Source organism: Emys orbicularis, chromosome 11 (genome assembly GCF_028017835.1).
Source record: "Emys orbicularis isolate rEmyOrb1 chromosome 11, rEmyOrb1.hap1, whole genome shotgun sequence".
NCBI lineage: Eukaryota > Metazoa > Chordata > Testudines > Emydidae > Emys > Emys orbicularis.
The window spans coordinates 16536338-16549317 of NC_088693.1; the positions used below are offsets into that span (position 1 = coordinate 16536338).

General features: G+C 39.3%; 1 protein-coding gene across 1 annotated transcript in view; it reads right to left on the reverse strand.

Annotated features, from left to right (window-relative positions):
• Positions 1 to 2034: 2034 nt before the first annotated feature.
• Positions 2035 to 12980, reverse strand: part of ACTR3 (actin related protein 3) — a 45741-nt gene continuing 34795 nt past the window's right edge. Inside the window, exons 6-12 of the mRNA XM_065413196.1 lie at positions 12756 to 12863; positions 10087 to 10230; positions 8890 to 9063; positions 7514 to 7606; positions 6504 to 6629; positions 3442 to 3525; positions 2035 to 2839 (exon numbers count right to left, since the gene is read on the reverse strand). Of these exons, the coding sequence (XP_065269268.1) occupies positions 2744 to 2839; positions 3442 to 3525; positions 6504 to 6629; positions 7514 to 7606; positions 8890 to 9063; positions 10087 to 10230; positions 12756 to 12863 (825 nt within the window). The 3' untranslated portion in view covers positions 2035 to 2743. The remainder of the gene's footprint in view (positions 2840 to 3441; positions 3526 to 6503; positions 6630 to 7513; positions 7607 to 8889; positions 9064 to 10086; positions 10231 to 12755; positions 12864 to 12980) is intronic.

The window sequence follows — 12980 nt, forward strand, 5'->3', positions numbered from 1 at the left end:
GAGGATATGAACAGAACAGGTAATCATCAATCCTTGAGGGATCTGGAGCAAAAATCTAGCTGGGGATTAGCCCTGCTTTGAGCAGGGGGTTGGACTAGATGACCTCCTGAGGTCCCTTCTAACCCTGATATTCTATGATTCTAAGTGATCCATCCTCTGTCGCCCATTCCCAGCTTCTGGCAGAGGCTAGGGACACCATCCCTGCCTATCCTGGCTAATAGCCATTGATGGACCTATACTCCATGAATCTATCTATTTCTATCTATTTATGAATTCAAGGTCCATTGTGGTCAATTTCACAGTCACAGGATTTAAAAATCATAAATTTCACAGTGAGGTGGGGGGGGGTCACAAGGTTATTGTAGAGGAGGTTGCGGTACTGCTACCCTTACTTCTGTGCTGCTGTTGGGGGCGGCGCTGTAGTCAGAGCTGGGCAGCCAGAGAGCAGCAGCTGCTGGCCGGGAGCCCAGCTCTGAAAGCAGAGCTGCCACCAGCAGCAATGCTTAAGTAAGGGTGGCATGGTATGGTATTGCCACTCTTCCTTCCGCACTGCTGCTGGCAGGGTGCTGCCTTCAGAGCTGTGGGCGCCTGGCCAACAGGCGCTGCTCTCCAGCCGCCCAGCTACAAAGGCAGTGCAGAAGTAAGAGTGGCAATACAGTGACACCCCCGGCAACTCCCTTTTCGGTCAAGACCCCCAGTTTGAGAAATGCTGGTCTCCCACCATGAAATCTTTATAGAATAGGGTAAAAGCACATAAGAGACCACATTTCATGGGGACAGACCAGATTTCACAGTCCGTGACACATTTTTCATGTCCGTGACTTTGGTAGGGCCTACTCATATGGCGGTTTACTTCATCAAAGTGCTGTAGAACGTTAATCCTTACAATATACATGAGATGTATAATCCATAATTTTATAGATTGGCAAATAGAGAAGTTAAGTGACTTTCCCCAGGACAAACACTGAGTTAATGTAACAGCTTGGAATAGAACTCAAGCTTCCATCTCCAAGTACTATGCTCAGGCCTCTAAGTCAACCTTAGAAGCCAAGTGGAATGTTTTTGCACTGATATCATTAACCAATGAACAAAGCACATAGAAATTATAGCAGTTGTCAGGAGAGAATAGGAATCGTACCTAGAGTTTTATTCAAAAGATATTAAGATAATTTTATATCACGATTAACAGTTTCTTATTTTGCTTCAAGGTTCTGTTTATTTTTAGCTGCTGCACATAAAATGTCTTAGTATAGGTGTAAAAATGCCTTTCCATATTTATCCTCATTTTCTGGAAAGAATGATCTCATCTGTCATGCTTTCTCTTCTCTTTCAAGTGACTGAAAGATATCACAATAAACGTTCATCTCTTTCCTCTACCCTTGATTTCGATGTCTCCATTTTTCATTTCAGTGGAGAAAAAAAAATCAAGTAAAAGATCTCCCTCTTGTGGTCTTCTGTGTAAACTGGTTTAACTAAGTTTGTGAGTCCAGCAGAAAATCCTCCTGCTACACATTCTTTAGAAAGATTTCCCTGTATTTTCTGAGTTCAAACATTAATAGAAATTGCAGATAACATTAAATACACTCAACTTCTTTCTAGAAACTATAAAAAAAACCTTGAGCTTCATTTTACTTTTGCACATAAGCTATGAAAATTGAAAAAAGGCAATGCTGTCTCCTGCAACCCACCACAGAAACTGAAATGAAATGGGGGGGGGAGGGGGGCAAATGTAGCAATAAGCTATGGAGATAAGACCGAATACTGAGATGTATAGATTGATTAATTTAGATGATGCCACACAAATTTCAGTTCTAAAAATTTCATTTTAGTTTGAACAATACACAGTGATCTCTATCTTGCAAACCAGCTGAGGTGTGTATGAAGATTTCATGCAATGTGCTCAACAAAGCCTCACACAAATATAAAAAGAAATGTTGTGCCTTTATTGGAATGGTGTTAGGCTTTAAAATACACCACTTTTGATAATGGGATTATTTGTTTTTTAATTAGAAATGACACTACGGAACTGCAATACTGGTCCAACAGTCTTGTCTTTACTTTTGTTTTTTTAAGCAAGAAATAGAATGAAAATGCACCGAGTAATCAGAAAGCACTAGCAGGCATCGGTTAACCCAAGATACTAGCTTCTTTGTTCCAAAAGCACTTGCAAAGTTGGAACCGAGGATTTAGATTGGTCATAGTTTGCAATAACTAGAGTCACATGAGTAAGCTTCATGTGCCCAATATATATATTTTTTAATTTACCATTAAGTTGGTCACTGGTATTTTTTCCTCAAATATTACAGTTTTTCTTTAATTGATATTTTTCCTCAAAGTATAAAAAAGTATGAAATATAAACAAGTTCTTGCATTGTACACATGTAAGAGTACAATAGAAGCATTAGAGAGCTGACTATCTACACACCGTCAAATCCCATCAAATCTTGGATAATTCATCAATATACAAAATATCAGGGCACAGAAAGAACTAAAACCCACTTCTTTGTTTTGTTACGCACAGGTTCAAATATTCAATCTAAAGAAAAACACTTAATTATTTTGGCTTTCCACTATATCCGCATATTGAGACACTTATTAAAATATTCCTGTTTAATTGTGTTTGGTCTTTTTCTTATTGTCAAGTCATGTTTGTTATCTTAATACCCGCCATCCAGACAAACAAGTAATCAGCAAGACCCTCCTTTTCCCCCATTCCCTAGCCCTGACCCCTCTCAGGTCAGTTTTAAGACATGACTCCAAACACTGGGTTGTGACGACAGATGCTAGGACCAATCTCTTCATAATCTTTTTTGGTGTGGCATACTTGGTAGAACTCAGGCTGGAAAAGAGGAAACAAAAAGTCAGATGTTCTGCTTGCATTTTAACTATATGTAAATCTCAATAATAACTGGGAAAACAAAGGTACACCTTTACCTCAATATAATGCTGTCCTCGGGAGCCAAAATTTTTTATCGTGTTATAGGTGAAACCGCGTTATATTGAACTTGCTTTGATCCACCGGAGTGCGCAGCCCCGCCCCCCTGGAGCACTGCTTTACCGCGTTATATCCGAATTCGTGTTATATCAGGTCGCGTTATATTGGGGTAGAGGTGGATATTGAATTTGGAAACTCTATACTTGGTTTTGAATTACTGCTAAACAAATCCATACAATAGACATCAGATTTTGCCATAAAGCCAAATACAGTATTCAATAAGAATACTCATTTAGACTAGTGTAACTATTATAAACAAATACATTTCATGACACTTGGTTGTCATTTGCTCCTTTAAATCTTTAAAGTCTTCATTAGACTCAAAGGGTTTATATTTGCTGCCCCAAATACATCAGTAGGTGTAATGAATGTGCATCAAGGATAAAATAGGATTCCAAAGTGTACCTAGAATGACTGAACCATGTTAAGTTTTATAACCAACTTACTGTGGAAGCCAGCATTGATCCTCCAAACCAAACTGCATATCTTTGCATATGATGCGTAATGACTTGTACATCAATAGGTTTGGGCTACAAAGGAAAACAATTGAAACTTGCTATTACTAGCAATACTAAATAGAGTGTACATTTTTCTTTACAGATCTAAGTTTAGTGCTCATAATTAAATCGTTTCTTAAACAGCATGTATATGTGCACTATGCTACGTTTACACAACTATCACACACCTACTATTCCCCCAAATAAAAACTATTTTAAAAGTTATTTTTTAAATTTCATGTGGCGATTCCACCTAAACATAATCATAATAAAGACCAGGAAATTCCTAGCTGAGATGTGTGACATCACTTCGTAATCTACAGCCACAGATTTTCCTTTTCTAAATTAGATCACCCACAACGCAGCATCTTCCTCTTTACATTCACACAAAACATACAAATTTTAACACCAAACTTTCGACTGGTTAGAAACGGATGTTTCCTCACTGTCTGGAATATTGGTGTTGCAGGAAATAGTGTGTATGACGTAGTTTGATAATGATGGGTATATTTGGGTGTGTTGTGAGTGTGTGTTGGTGTGAGTGCATGAAGTTGATTGAAATTTAGTGAGTGTGGTAGGTAACCTGAGGAAATAAGGTGTGTGTGTGTGAGGGAAAGAGATTTATTGGAGGGAAGCGAGGTGCTGTGGTTCTGCAAGTGTTTCAAGCAATCACTGTAGGTAAGTTTAATCATTTTGAAAAGTTGTTTGCAACTACTAATAGTACTATTTAAAATGATGCAATAAGGAAGTCTATGTGTTTTGATTTTTCAATAATTGATCTACTGTTGGGGAGAACAAAGGCCTAGGAGGTGGTCTGGGATGGAGACCAATATCTCTGTGCTGAGGCATCCATGATTGAAAGGATGCACTAGGACATTAAAGCAACAGTGCCATGGGGAAGCCCTAGCTGTAGCAGGGCTTTGGCACAGGATGTGTGGCTCCAACAGTGCTGATGGTGTGTCAGAGTCAAGGCAGCAGTGCTGGAAAAGCCAAGCGTCTCTGCAGTTATGTAGTCATTGCTTGAAACAGTCCCGGAACCACAGCACCTCCCTCCAATCTCTCTCTCTCCATGGGCAGTGGGTATCATAGGCAATGGTAGGCTGTGCCTTCCTAAACAGCCTAGTGTGGCCCCCAGGCCAGGCCCCCTCCTGCAGTTCCATGTCTAGAGTGCTCTGCCTGGCTGGCCCGCCTCCTGCAGGAAGTCAGGGAGGCTGTTGCTGGGGCCACACTGGGGGTGCTCTGGACTCCTGCGGGGAAGAAAGAGGCATAAGGGGGGCCAGGGCCTTGGGCACAAGGGGAGGGGCTGGGGACTAGCCTCCCTCAACGGCCGGGTCACTAGCCGCCCACGTCTCCTTCCCTCTCTCGCACAGACCCACTTTATTTCCTCAGATTACCACACTTGCTAAACTCCCGTCTTTACAAACCCTTCAATCATGTCCCCATGGCTCTCATTGCTTATGTCCTTCATGCCCTTTGCTACTTAGGCCTGGTCTACACTGGTGGGGGGGAGGGCAAGCTAAGTCGGTCTAAGTTACACAACTTCAGCTACGAAAATAGCGTAGCTGAAGTCGACATACTTAGAGCTACTTACCGCAGTGTCTTCACTGCAGTAGGTTGACTTCTGACGCTCCCCAGTCGACTCCACCTATGCTTCTCGCTCCGGTGGAGTACCAGAGTCGACGGGAGAGTGCTTGATTTATTGTGTCTTCACTAGAAGAGATAAAATCGACCGCTGCTGGATCGATCGCTCCGAGGGTAAGTGTAGACATGCCCTTAGTCTACCTCCCTGCCTCCCCAGAGATATATGAAGGTCACTACAGATGACTCAGGCATGCAATGTCAGAAACAGAAAGCAGTTGACTGATTCAAGCAGTTGACTGATTCAAGCAGTTCTGTCAGCTAGTCTTAGCGAAAACTCAATTAGGTTATTTTCAATCAGGGGAATATGTGTGTGTGTAATTTTGAAATTTCAGTAATAGGTCCTGAACAAGAGCTCAATGCAAGTTCAAAAGCTTGTCTCCTTCACCAACTGAAGTTGGTCCAATAAAAGATACTACCTCACATACCTTGTCTCTCTAATATCATGGACCCAACACAGCTACAACACTGAAAACATTATTAGAATGTGTGAGAGATGCTTAGTGTTTGTAAGGACTGTAATATAGCTAGAGTAACCCAAAGAAATATAAAACGTATCCAACAAACGCTGCACTGAAGTTAGATTTAGGGCCTAATTTTGAAAAAAACAGAAAGGATAGACATTCATTTTACCTCACATTTTCCCAGACATTTTTTGTTGTTGTTTTGGGGGTTTGTTTTGGTTTACAAAAAGCAATGTCAAGGTCAGCATCTCATCATAGGGTGGAGTGCCCTCTCCCCATAACAGGAGTAAGCCCTATCCCCTATGGGAGAGGGAGGGTGTCTCTACACTTTAATTAAAAACCTGCTACTGGCCCATGCCAGCTGACTCAGGCTCATGGGGCTCTGGCTAAGTGGCTATTAATTGCAGTGTACATCTTTGGGCTCAGGCTGGAGCCTGGGCTGTAGGACCCTGCAAGGTGGGAGGGTCCCAGAGCCTGGTCTGCAGCCCAAGTCCTAACATCTACTCTGCAATTAAACAGCTCTCCCCACCCCAAGCCCAAGGGGTGTCTAATTGCAGTGTAGACATACCCTGAGATTTCTACAGCTCATGACTGCAGCAAGGGATGGGCAGCCCAGCTGTGAAGCAAGGGAAGCAGCACCATAGCTCTCCAACACACAAGTATTGTGTGGAGACTATTCTCAGGAGTCCATTACAGTACATTAATCCTTGTTAAAATAACCTAGAAGATCTTTATATAAAAAAAGAATCAACTTTAGTTCAAAATGACAACACAAACAGAAGAGTGTCATTGCAGTAATTTGTTACTTAAGACCTAGAATTTCCAGTTAAAAAAAAAAAAAAAGCATAATAAAAAGAGATAGACGTGAGTCATGAACATTAGTTTAATGTATTGGCTAAGGAAACAAACCTTCAGTCTGCCACCACTCAGTTCCTCACTGAGTTTCAGCCGGGCATCAACAGTTCTTTTCAAATCTCGTTGTAAACGGCGACCAAAGTCCCTGAACATGGTCGAACCTCCAGAGAGGACGATATTCTATAATGAATATGCATACACATTAGAAATAGGTCATTAAGTAATTTTAAGACTATCAAAAGTTAGTTATTAGTCTTGGACATAAGAGTGAAGACAGATGCTGATTATTATAATTATATTAAGGGTGCTTCCTGTTTACAAGGACTCGGACCTAAATATTTGACTGATTAGGGATTTCAGGTGCCTCCATTTTTGGGTACTCTATTGGAGAGCAGTTACTGGGGATTGACATTGATTTTCAGAAGTTGGATATTTAGCATTTCTGAATATTAGACCTCTTTAGGGTGTTGATGTGGACACCCAAAATTGTGGCATCCAGAATTACTAGTCACTTCTAAAAGTTAGCTCCTCAATATTTATTCAGCCCTGGACATGGATATTCAACCTATGGTCACCAATTTTACATGGCTTTTTAAGTTATTACACAGAATGTTTTAAATTATTCAAATTTTAAAACATTAGATAAAATACCACACACAAATTGGGCTATTACTCTGAAGAAAGGTAAATTGTATTAAAAAAGTCTAAAAATCCCTTTGATCCCTACCATCATCTTTTCTTTCCCTCATTTCCCCTCCCCCGCATTTTTAACCCTTTTCCTCCTTTTTTTAACAGTATTACAGTCCCGAAACATTAAAATAGATTAAAATGTTCAAACTGCAATTCTGGTTAAAATTAAGCTGTTAGTGAAAATGTCTTCACTTTGAGTGGTCTTCTGTATGTTAGACCCAATGACAGTGCAGTTTGCTTTTAAACAAAAACTACTACCAAGTCTATAACAACTATTTCAGTATAAAAAGATGACCTCTATATCTAGAAAAGGACATGCATGTTTGGACCCCACTGAAACAAAACTATTTTAAAATAACTTCACTCTTACTGACCTTATACAGAGGACGTCTAACATCAATAGGACAATTCTGAATAACTTCGTCTACTACTTCTGAAATGGGTTGTGTGAAGTCAGGATTAGCAAACTAAAATCAGAAGTCAAATTGAATATAAAAACAGCTGTAATGAGGTAGCTAACACCACAACTTTAAACCAATATACTTTAAAAATCTTGCCGTTTTAATTCAAAGAGCAAGAATCAAAGTGCAATTTGAAACAGCAGTAATTATTTTCTGGCTTTTAGAAGCAACACACTTTTTCTTGACCTACTATGTGTATGCAGGTTACCCAGGGGATCCCAGGAAAGTGAGAAAAGAAAGAACTCAATTAAACTTGAAAGAGAAGAAAGCTCATTAGTAGTAGGGAGTCAGAGTACTTGAGAGCAACATGTAATAGAAAGAGAGAAACAGGAAAAGGCTGGGATTAATCCCAGACACGTCCTTAATTGAAAAAGCAGTGTTAGTACATGCAGGAGTAACAGGAAGGATATTCTGAGTTGTTTCCCCCCCTTCCCCTTCTCCCGCACATTCACAAATGGAAAATGGTCAAGTCAAATGCTGCACCGTTTATACCAAACAGAAGAAGAGGGGAAATAAATGAAGCAAGCCATCTTATTGCACTACATGTGTAACCGTTAACTAATACAGGAAACGGAAACCTGAGTAGTTATTTTAATGGCCATTCAGTAAAAGGTTAAAAAGAAAAGAAAGAAGTGATTAGATTTTTTTTTTCCATTTTGCCAATTGTTCTCTTGTACTGCTTTTGTAAATTTAACAATTCTTTTGCAACAGTTCAAAGACCTCCCACACTTCTCAGATGCTCAGTACTGAAGCACACAGTTTAACTCAGAATCAGGAAGTGGCCATGATAACTGAAGCAAGAAAGAGAAGGGACTGAGGAAGAAATAGGTAGAGTTATTCCTATCTGCTTTTTCTAAAATGACCCTGAAAACAGGGCGAGTGGCACAGAATTGGAAATGGGAGGGAAAGTTTTTAATGAAATGAAAATTGGTATTTTAAATGACTAGACAGAACCATGCACGATGGGTAATAAGAAATTTACTTTTAAATGCTTAGCAAGAAGGAGAGGAACAATAACCCATATTAGCAATCCAATTATTTAAAATGTTCTATGGTTATACTGTGTTTGACTGCTCAAGTGCTGTAATTTGTATACTGAAAGGTTACCCAATATCAAGAAGTAAAACTCACTCGCTTTTTACAACAGCAATTATCTACTTTAAAATGTAAACTGAGATAGGCAAGTTTTCACATCTTTCAAATGCATTTAGATTTTAGTGTACCAATTTTAAACTGCTGTTCTACAGCTTGAAAAAATCTGAAGACCACTATAATTCACACCAACTTACCTCAGGATGAAAGAAGATCTCCGGCCCCAGGAATCTCTCATAACCAACATCAATGGTGAATTCTTTCTTTGAGATTGCATTGATTCCGGTATACTGTTTAATCCATTTTGTACCATCAGTGTCATACTTGTTAAATTCTTTTACTAAATCAGGGCAGACATAACTAAAGCGCTCCTGAAAATTAAATATATACATTTGTAGAAATCTTCCAACACAGTAGAAAAAAATGGTATGTACTTACAATATGGAGCTGTTTGAACACAATTAAATATAGTACAAATAAGGCTCCTTTTTAAAAATGGTTCAGGCTCTTGGAAAGAGTTGGAAGCTGGTAAGTAGCTACACAGAGTACCAAAAAAAAGAAAAAAAAAAAGAAAAAGGTTCAAGCGACACTATGTACAATTAAATAATTTTAATCATTTCTATGCATCACTGGGAGCAAGTAGCATGCTTTGACCGGCTAAGTTGGTTTTGATTCCATTTTTCCTCAAATTTTGACGGTAATGAAAAATGAGTACTAAATGTATAATGTACTTAATAGATGAACATCCTTCAGTGGATCAGTTATAACAGATTTGTACTGCAGGGGGAAAAAAAAAAAAAAAGACAGCTACCTATGTAGAAGAAATCATAAGGACATAAGAATGGCCATTCTGGATTAGTATCCTGTCTTCTGACATTGGCCAATGCCAGATGCGTCAGAGGGAAATTATTGAGTGATCCATTCCCTGTCGTCCAGTGCCATCTTCAGAGGCTTAGGGTCAGTCAGAGCACAGGGTTGCATCCCTAACCATCTTGGCTAATAACCATTGATGGACCTATCCTCCAAGAAATTAAATCATTCTTTTTTGAACCCAGTTATAGTGTTGGTCTTCACAACATCCCCTGGCAACAAGTTCCACAGGTTGACTGTGCATTGTGTGAATTAAAAAAAGATAAGTCATTATGGCTTTTCATTTACAGTTAGCACCAGGAGAGTTTCCAGTTAAGTATTACAATAGTTACGTCTCAGGGGAAAAGATGGTTCTAGACTGACACTGGTATATTAATATCATGTTATATTTTAGGTATTTAAATATCAGCATTTATATTCTCATTTAGAAAAAGATAATTAAGAAGGGAGTCATTTTTAATATGATTTTTTAAAATAAATTTATACTGTGGTATAACTTTGCCATTCATGAATTTTCATTTTACCTTCACTGCTTTAGCAGTTTCCAAGGATTGCTCAGGAGGAATTCCTACTTCTCGCTCTCTCAGCAGTTGCTGAATGAAGTATGTTATATCTCGTCCTGCAATTGGAATATGTTTGATACAGCTGCCAATCACATAGCCTTCAGCCTGGAAGTAACATTAATTTGGAGAAGGAGAAAGAAATGCCTTCCATCAGCTTCCGAAAAAAAGAGTTATTTATTGAAGCATATAGAGTGCGATTCTGAAAATGCTTATTCATATCCTTACAGGATTGGGTCCTTCACTACCACAATTCAGATTTATCAGAGTTACACTTACACACACAATCCCTCTCATAATCTTGTACCCTTGATGGAGCCCAGAGGACAATTCCATTATTCATAGCTCTTTATTCTCCATTTCTGAGGCCCTGCATTTGGTTACCATTCTTACAGACAACAGAGACCAGACACATCCATTCTGTCAGCACTTAAAGTAACAACTTCTTACTCTCTATATTTGATCCTTAAGTCAGAGAAAGTGAGTGCCATTGGTTACTATAAAAAGGGAAATAAAAACAACCCAGGAAACTACAGACCAGTTAGTTTAACTTCTGTGCCAGGGAAGATAATGGAGCAAGTAATTAAGGAAATCATCTGCAAACACTTGGAAGGTGGTAAGGTGATAGGGAACAGCCAGCATGGATTTGTAAAGAACAAATCATGTCAAACCAATCTGATAGCTTTCTTTGATAGGATAACGAGCCTTGTGGATAAGGGTGAAGCTGTGGATGTGGTATACCTAGACTTTAGTAAGGCATTTGATACAGTCTCGCATGATATTCTTATCGATAAACTAGGCAAATACAATTTAGATGGGGCTACTATAAGGTGGGTGCATAACTGGCTGGATAACCGTACTCAGAGTTGTTATTAATGGTTCCCAATCCTGCTGGAAAGGCATAACGAGTGGGGTACCGCAGGGGTCTGTTTTGGGACCGGCTCTGTTCAATATCTTCATCAACAACTTAAGTGTACTTTCTATGCCAATATCTAAGTTTGCGGATGATACCAAACTGGGAGGGATTGCAACTGCTTTGGAGGACAGGGTCATAATTCAAAATGATCTGGACAAATTGGAGAAATGGTCTGAGGTAAACAGGATGAAGTTTAACAAAGACAAATGCAAAGTGCTCCACTTAGGAAGAAAAAAATCAGTTTCACACATACAGAATGGGAAGAGACTGTCTAGGAAGGAGTACGGCAGAAAGGGATCTAGGGGTTATAGTGGACCACAAGCTAAATATGAGTCAACAATGTGATGCTGTTGCAAAAAAAGCAAACATGATTCTGGGATGTATTAACAGGTGTGTTGTGAGCAAGACACGAGAAGTCATTCTTCCGCTCTACTCTGGTTAGGCCTCAGCTGGAGTATTGTGTCCAGTTCTGGGCACCGCATTTCAAAAAAGATGTGGAGAAATTGGAAAGGGTCCAGAGAAGAGCAACAAGAATGATTAAAGGTCTTGAGAACATGACCTATGAAGGAAGGCTGAAAGAATTGGGTTTGTTTAGTTTGGAAAAGAGAAGACTGAGAGGGGACATGATAGCAGTTTTCAGGTATCTAAAAGGATGTCATAAGGAGGAGGGAGAAAACTTGTTCACCTTAGCCTCTAAGGATAGAACAAGAAGCAATGGGTTTAAACTGCAGCAAGGGAGGTCTAGGTTGTACATTAGGAAAAAGTTCCTAACTGTCAGGGTGGTTAAACACTGGAATAAATTGCCTAGGGAGGTTGTGGAATCTCCATCTCTGGAGATATTTAAGAGTAGGTTAGATAAATGTCTATCAGGGATGGTCTAGACAGTATTTGGTCCTGCCATGCGGGCAGGGGACTGGACTCTATGACCTCTCGAGGTCCCTTCCAGTCCTAGAATCTATGAATCTATGAGTGATGGGAGGCATTCCCTCACCCATTACTGTTCAATAGCACTCAAGAGTTGTAGGCATAAGTATGCAAGAGTTTACAATTTACACAGGCCAAAGAGATGAGAGTTTTGAAGGTCGGGAGGAGACATAACAGTCCAGCAAAGTGATCAAAATGACATTTAGCACATCACATTGGTCCACCATTTTTATAATTTTTCATTCCACCCTCCCTATCCCCACATGTCATAGAGAAGGAAAGGGGAGGCAGGTGTTGAATTCTATCATAAAAGTGATAGGATATTTGTGTTCATGAGGATTAATTTGTAAATTGCGTATGTTTTAACAGGAGATTAGATTCCCTGACCTTTAAAAAGGAAGCTCAAACCAGAAGACTTAATTATTCTATTATCTGATATACTGTTTGTACAGCATATACAGTACTCTTTACAGTATTTAAAAGATTTTAAATGTCTTAATTATTCTAAGTTCTGCATCATCTCTGAAATTTTAATAATGAGCTAAAACATTTTGTAAGTAGCAAACCCACACTCAAAATGTGAATTTTTAACTAAAAACGATCAAAATGAGTAGTCACATGTATGTCTGTCCCATTGTGGAGATTACATTTTCATCTATCAATTCCTTTTCATCTACTTACATGTTTTAACTACAACAAAAGCCATCTCCTATATCAATGTTCTCTTCAGCAAGGTTACAATGCGTGATATAGCATTACATTATGCGGCTTTGATATTTTGAAGTATACTTACCACAGGAATAACATGAGTAACACCATCTCCACTGTCTATAACTGTGCCAGTCAATGTCCGTTCTCCTACCTGTCTCGATGTCCAAGATGCAGCTAAGGCAAGGACAGCCTTGCAAAAGAGAAAGCAGAATTTGAACCTTTAGTTTTACATTGATGCATAAAGCCTATACTGAGGTTCCTCTACAGTTGATGTTTTATACCCTTTGAATGAAAGTACAAAAAAAAG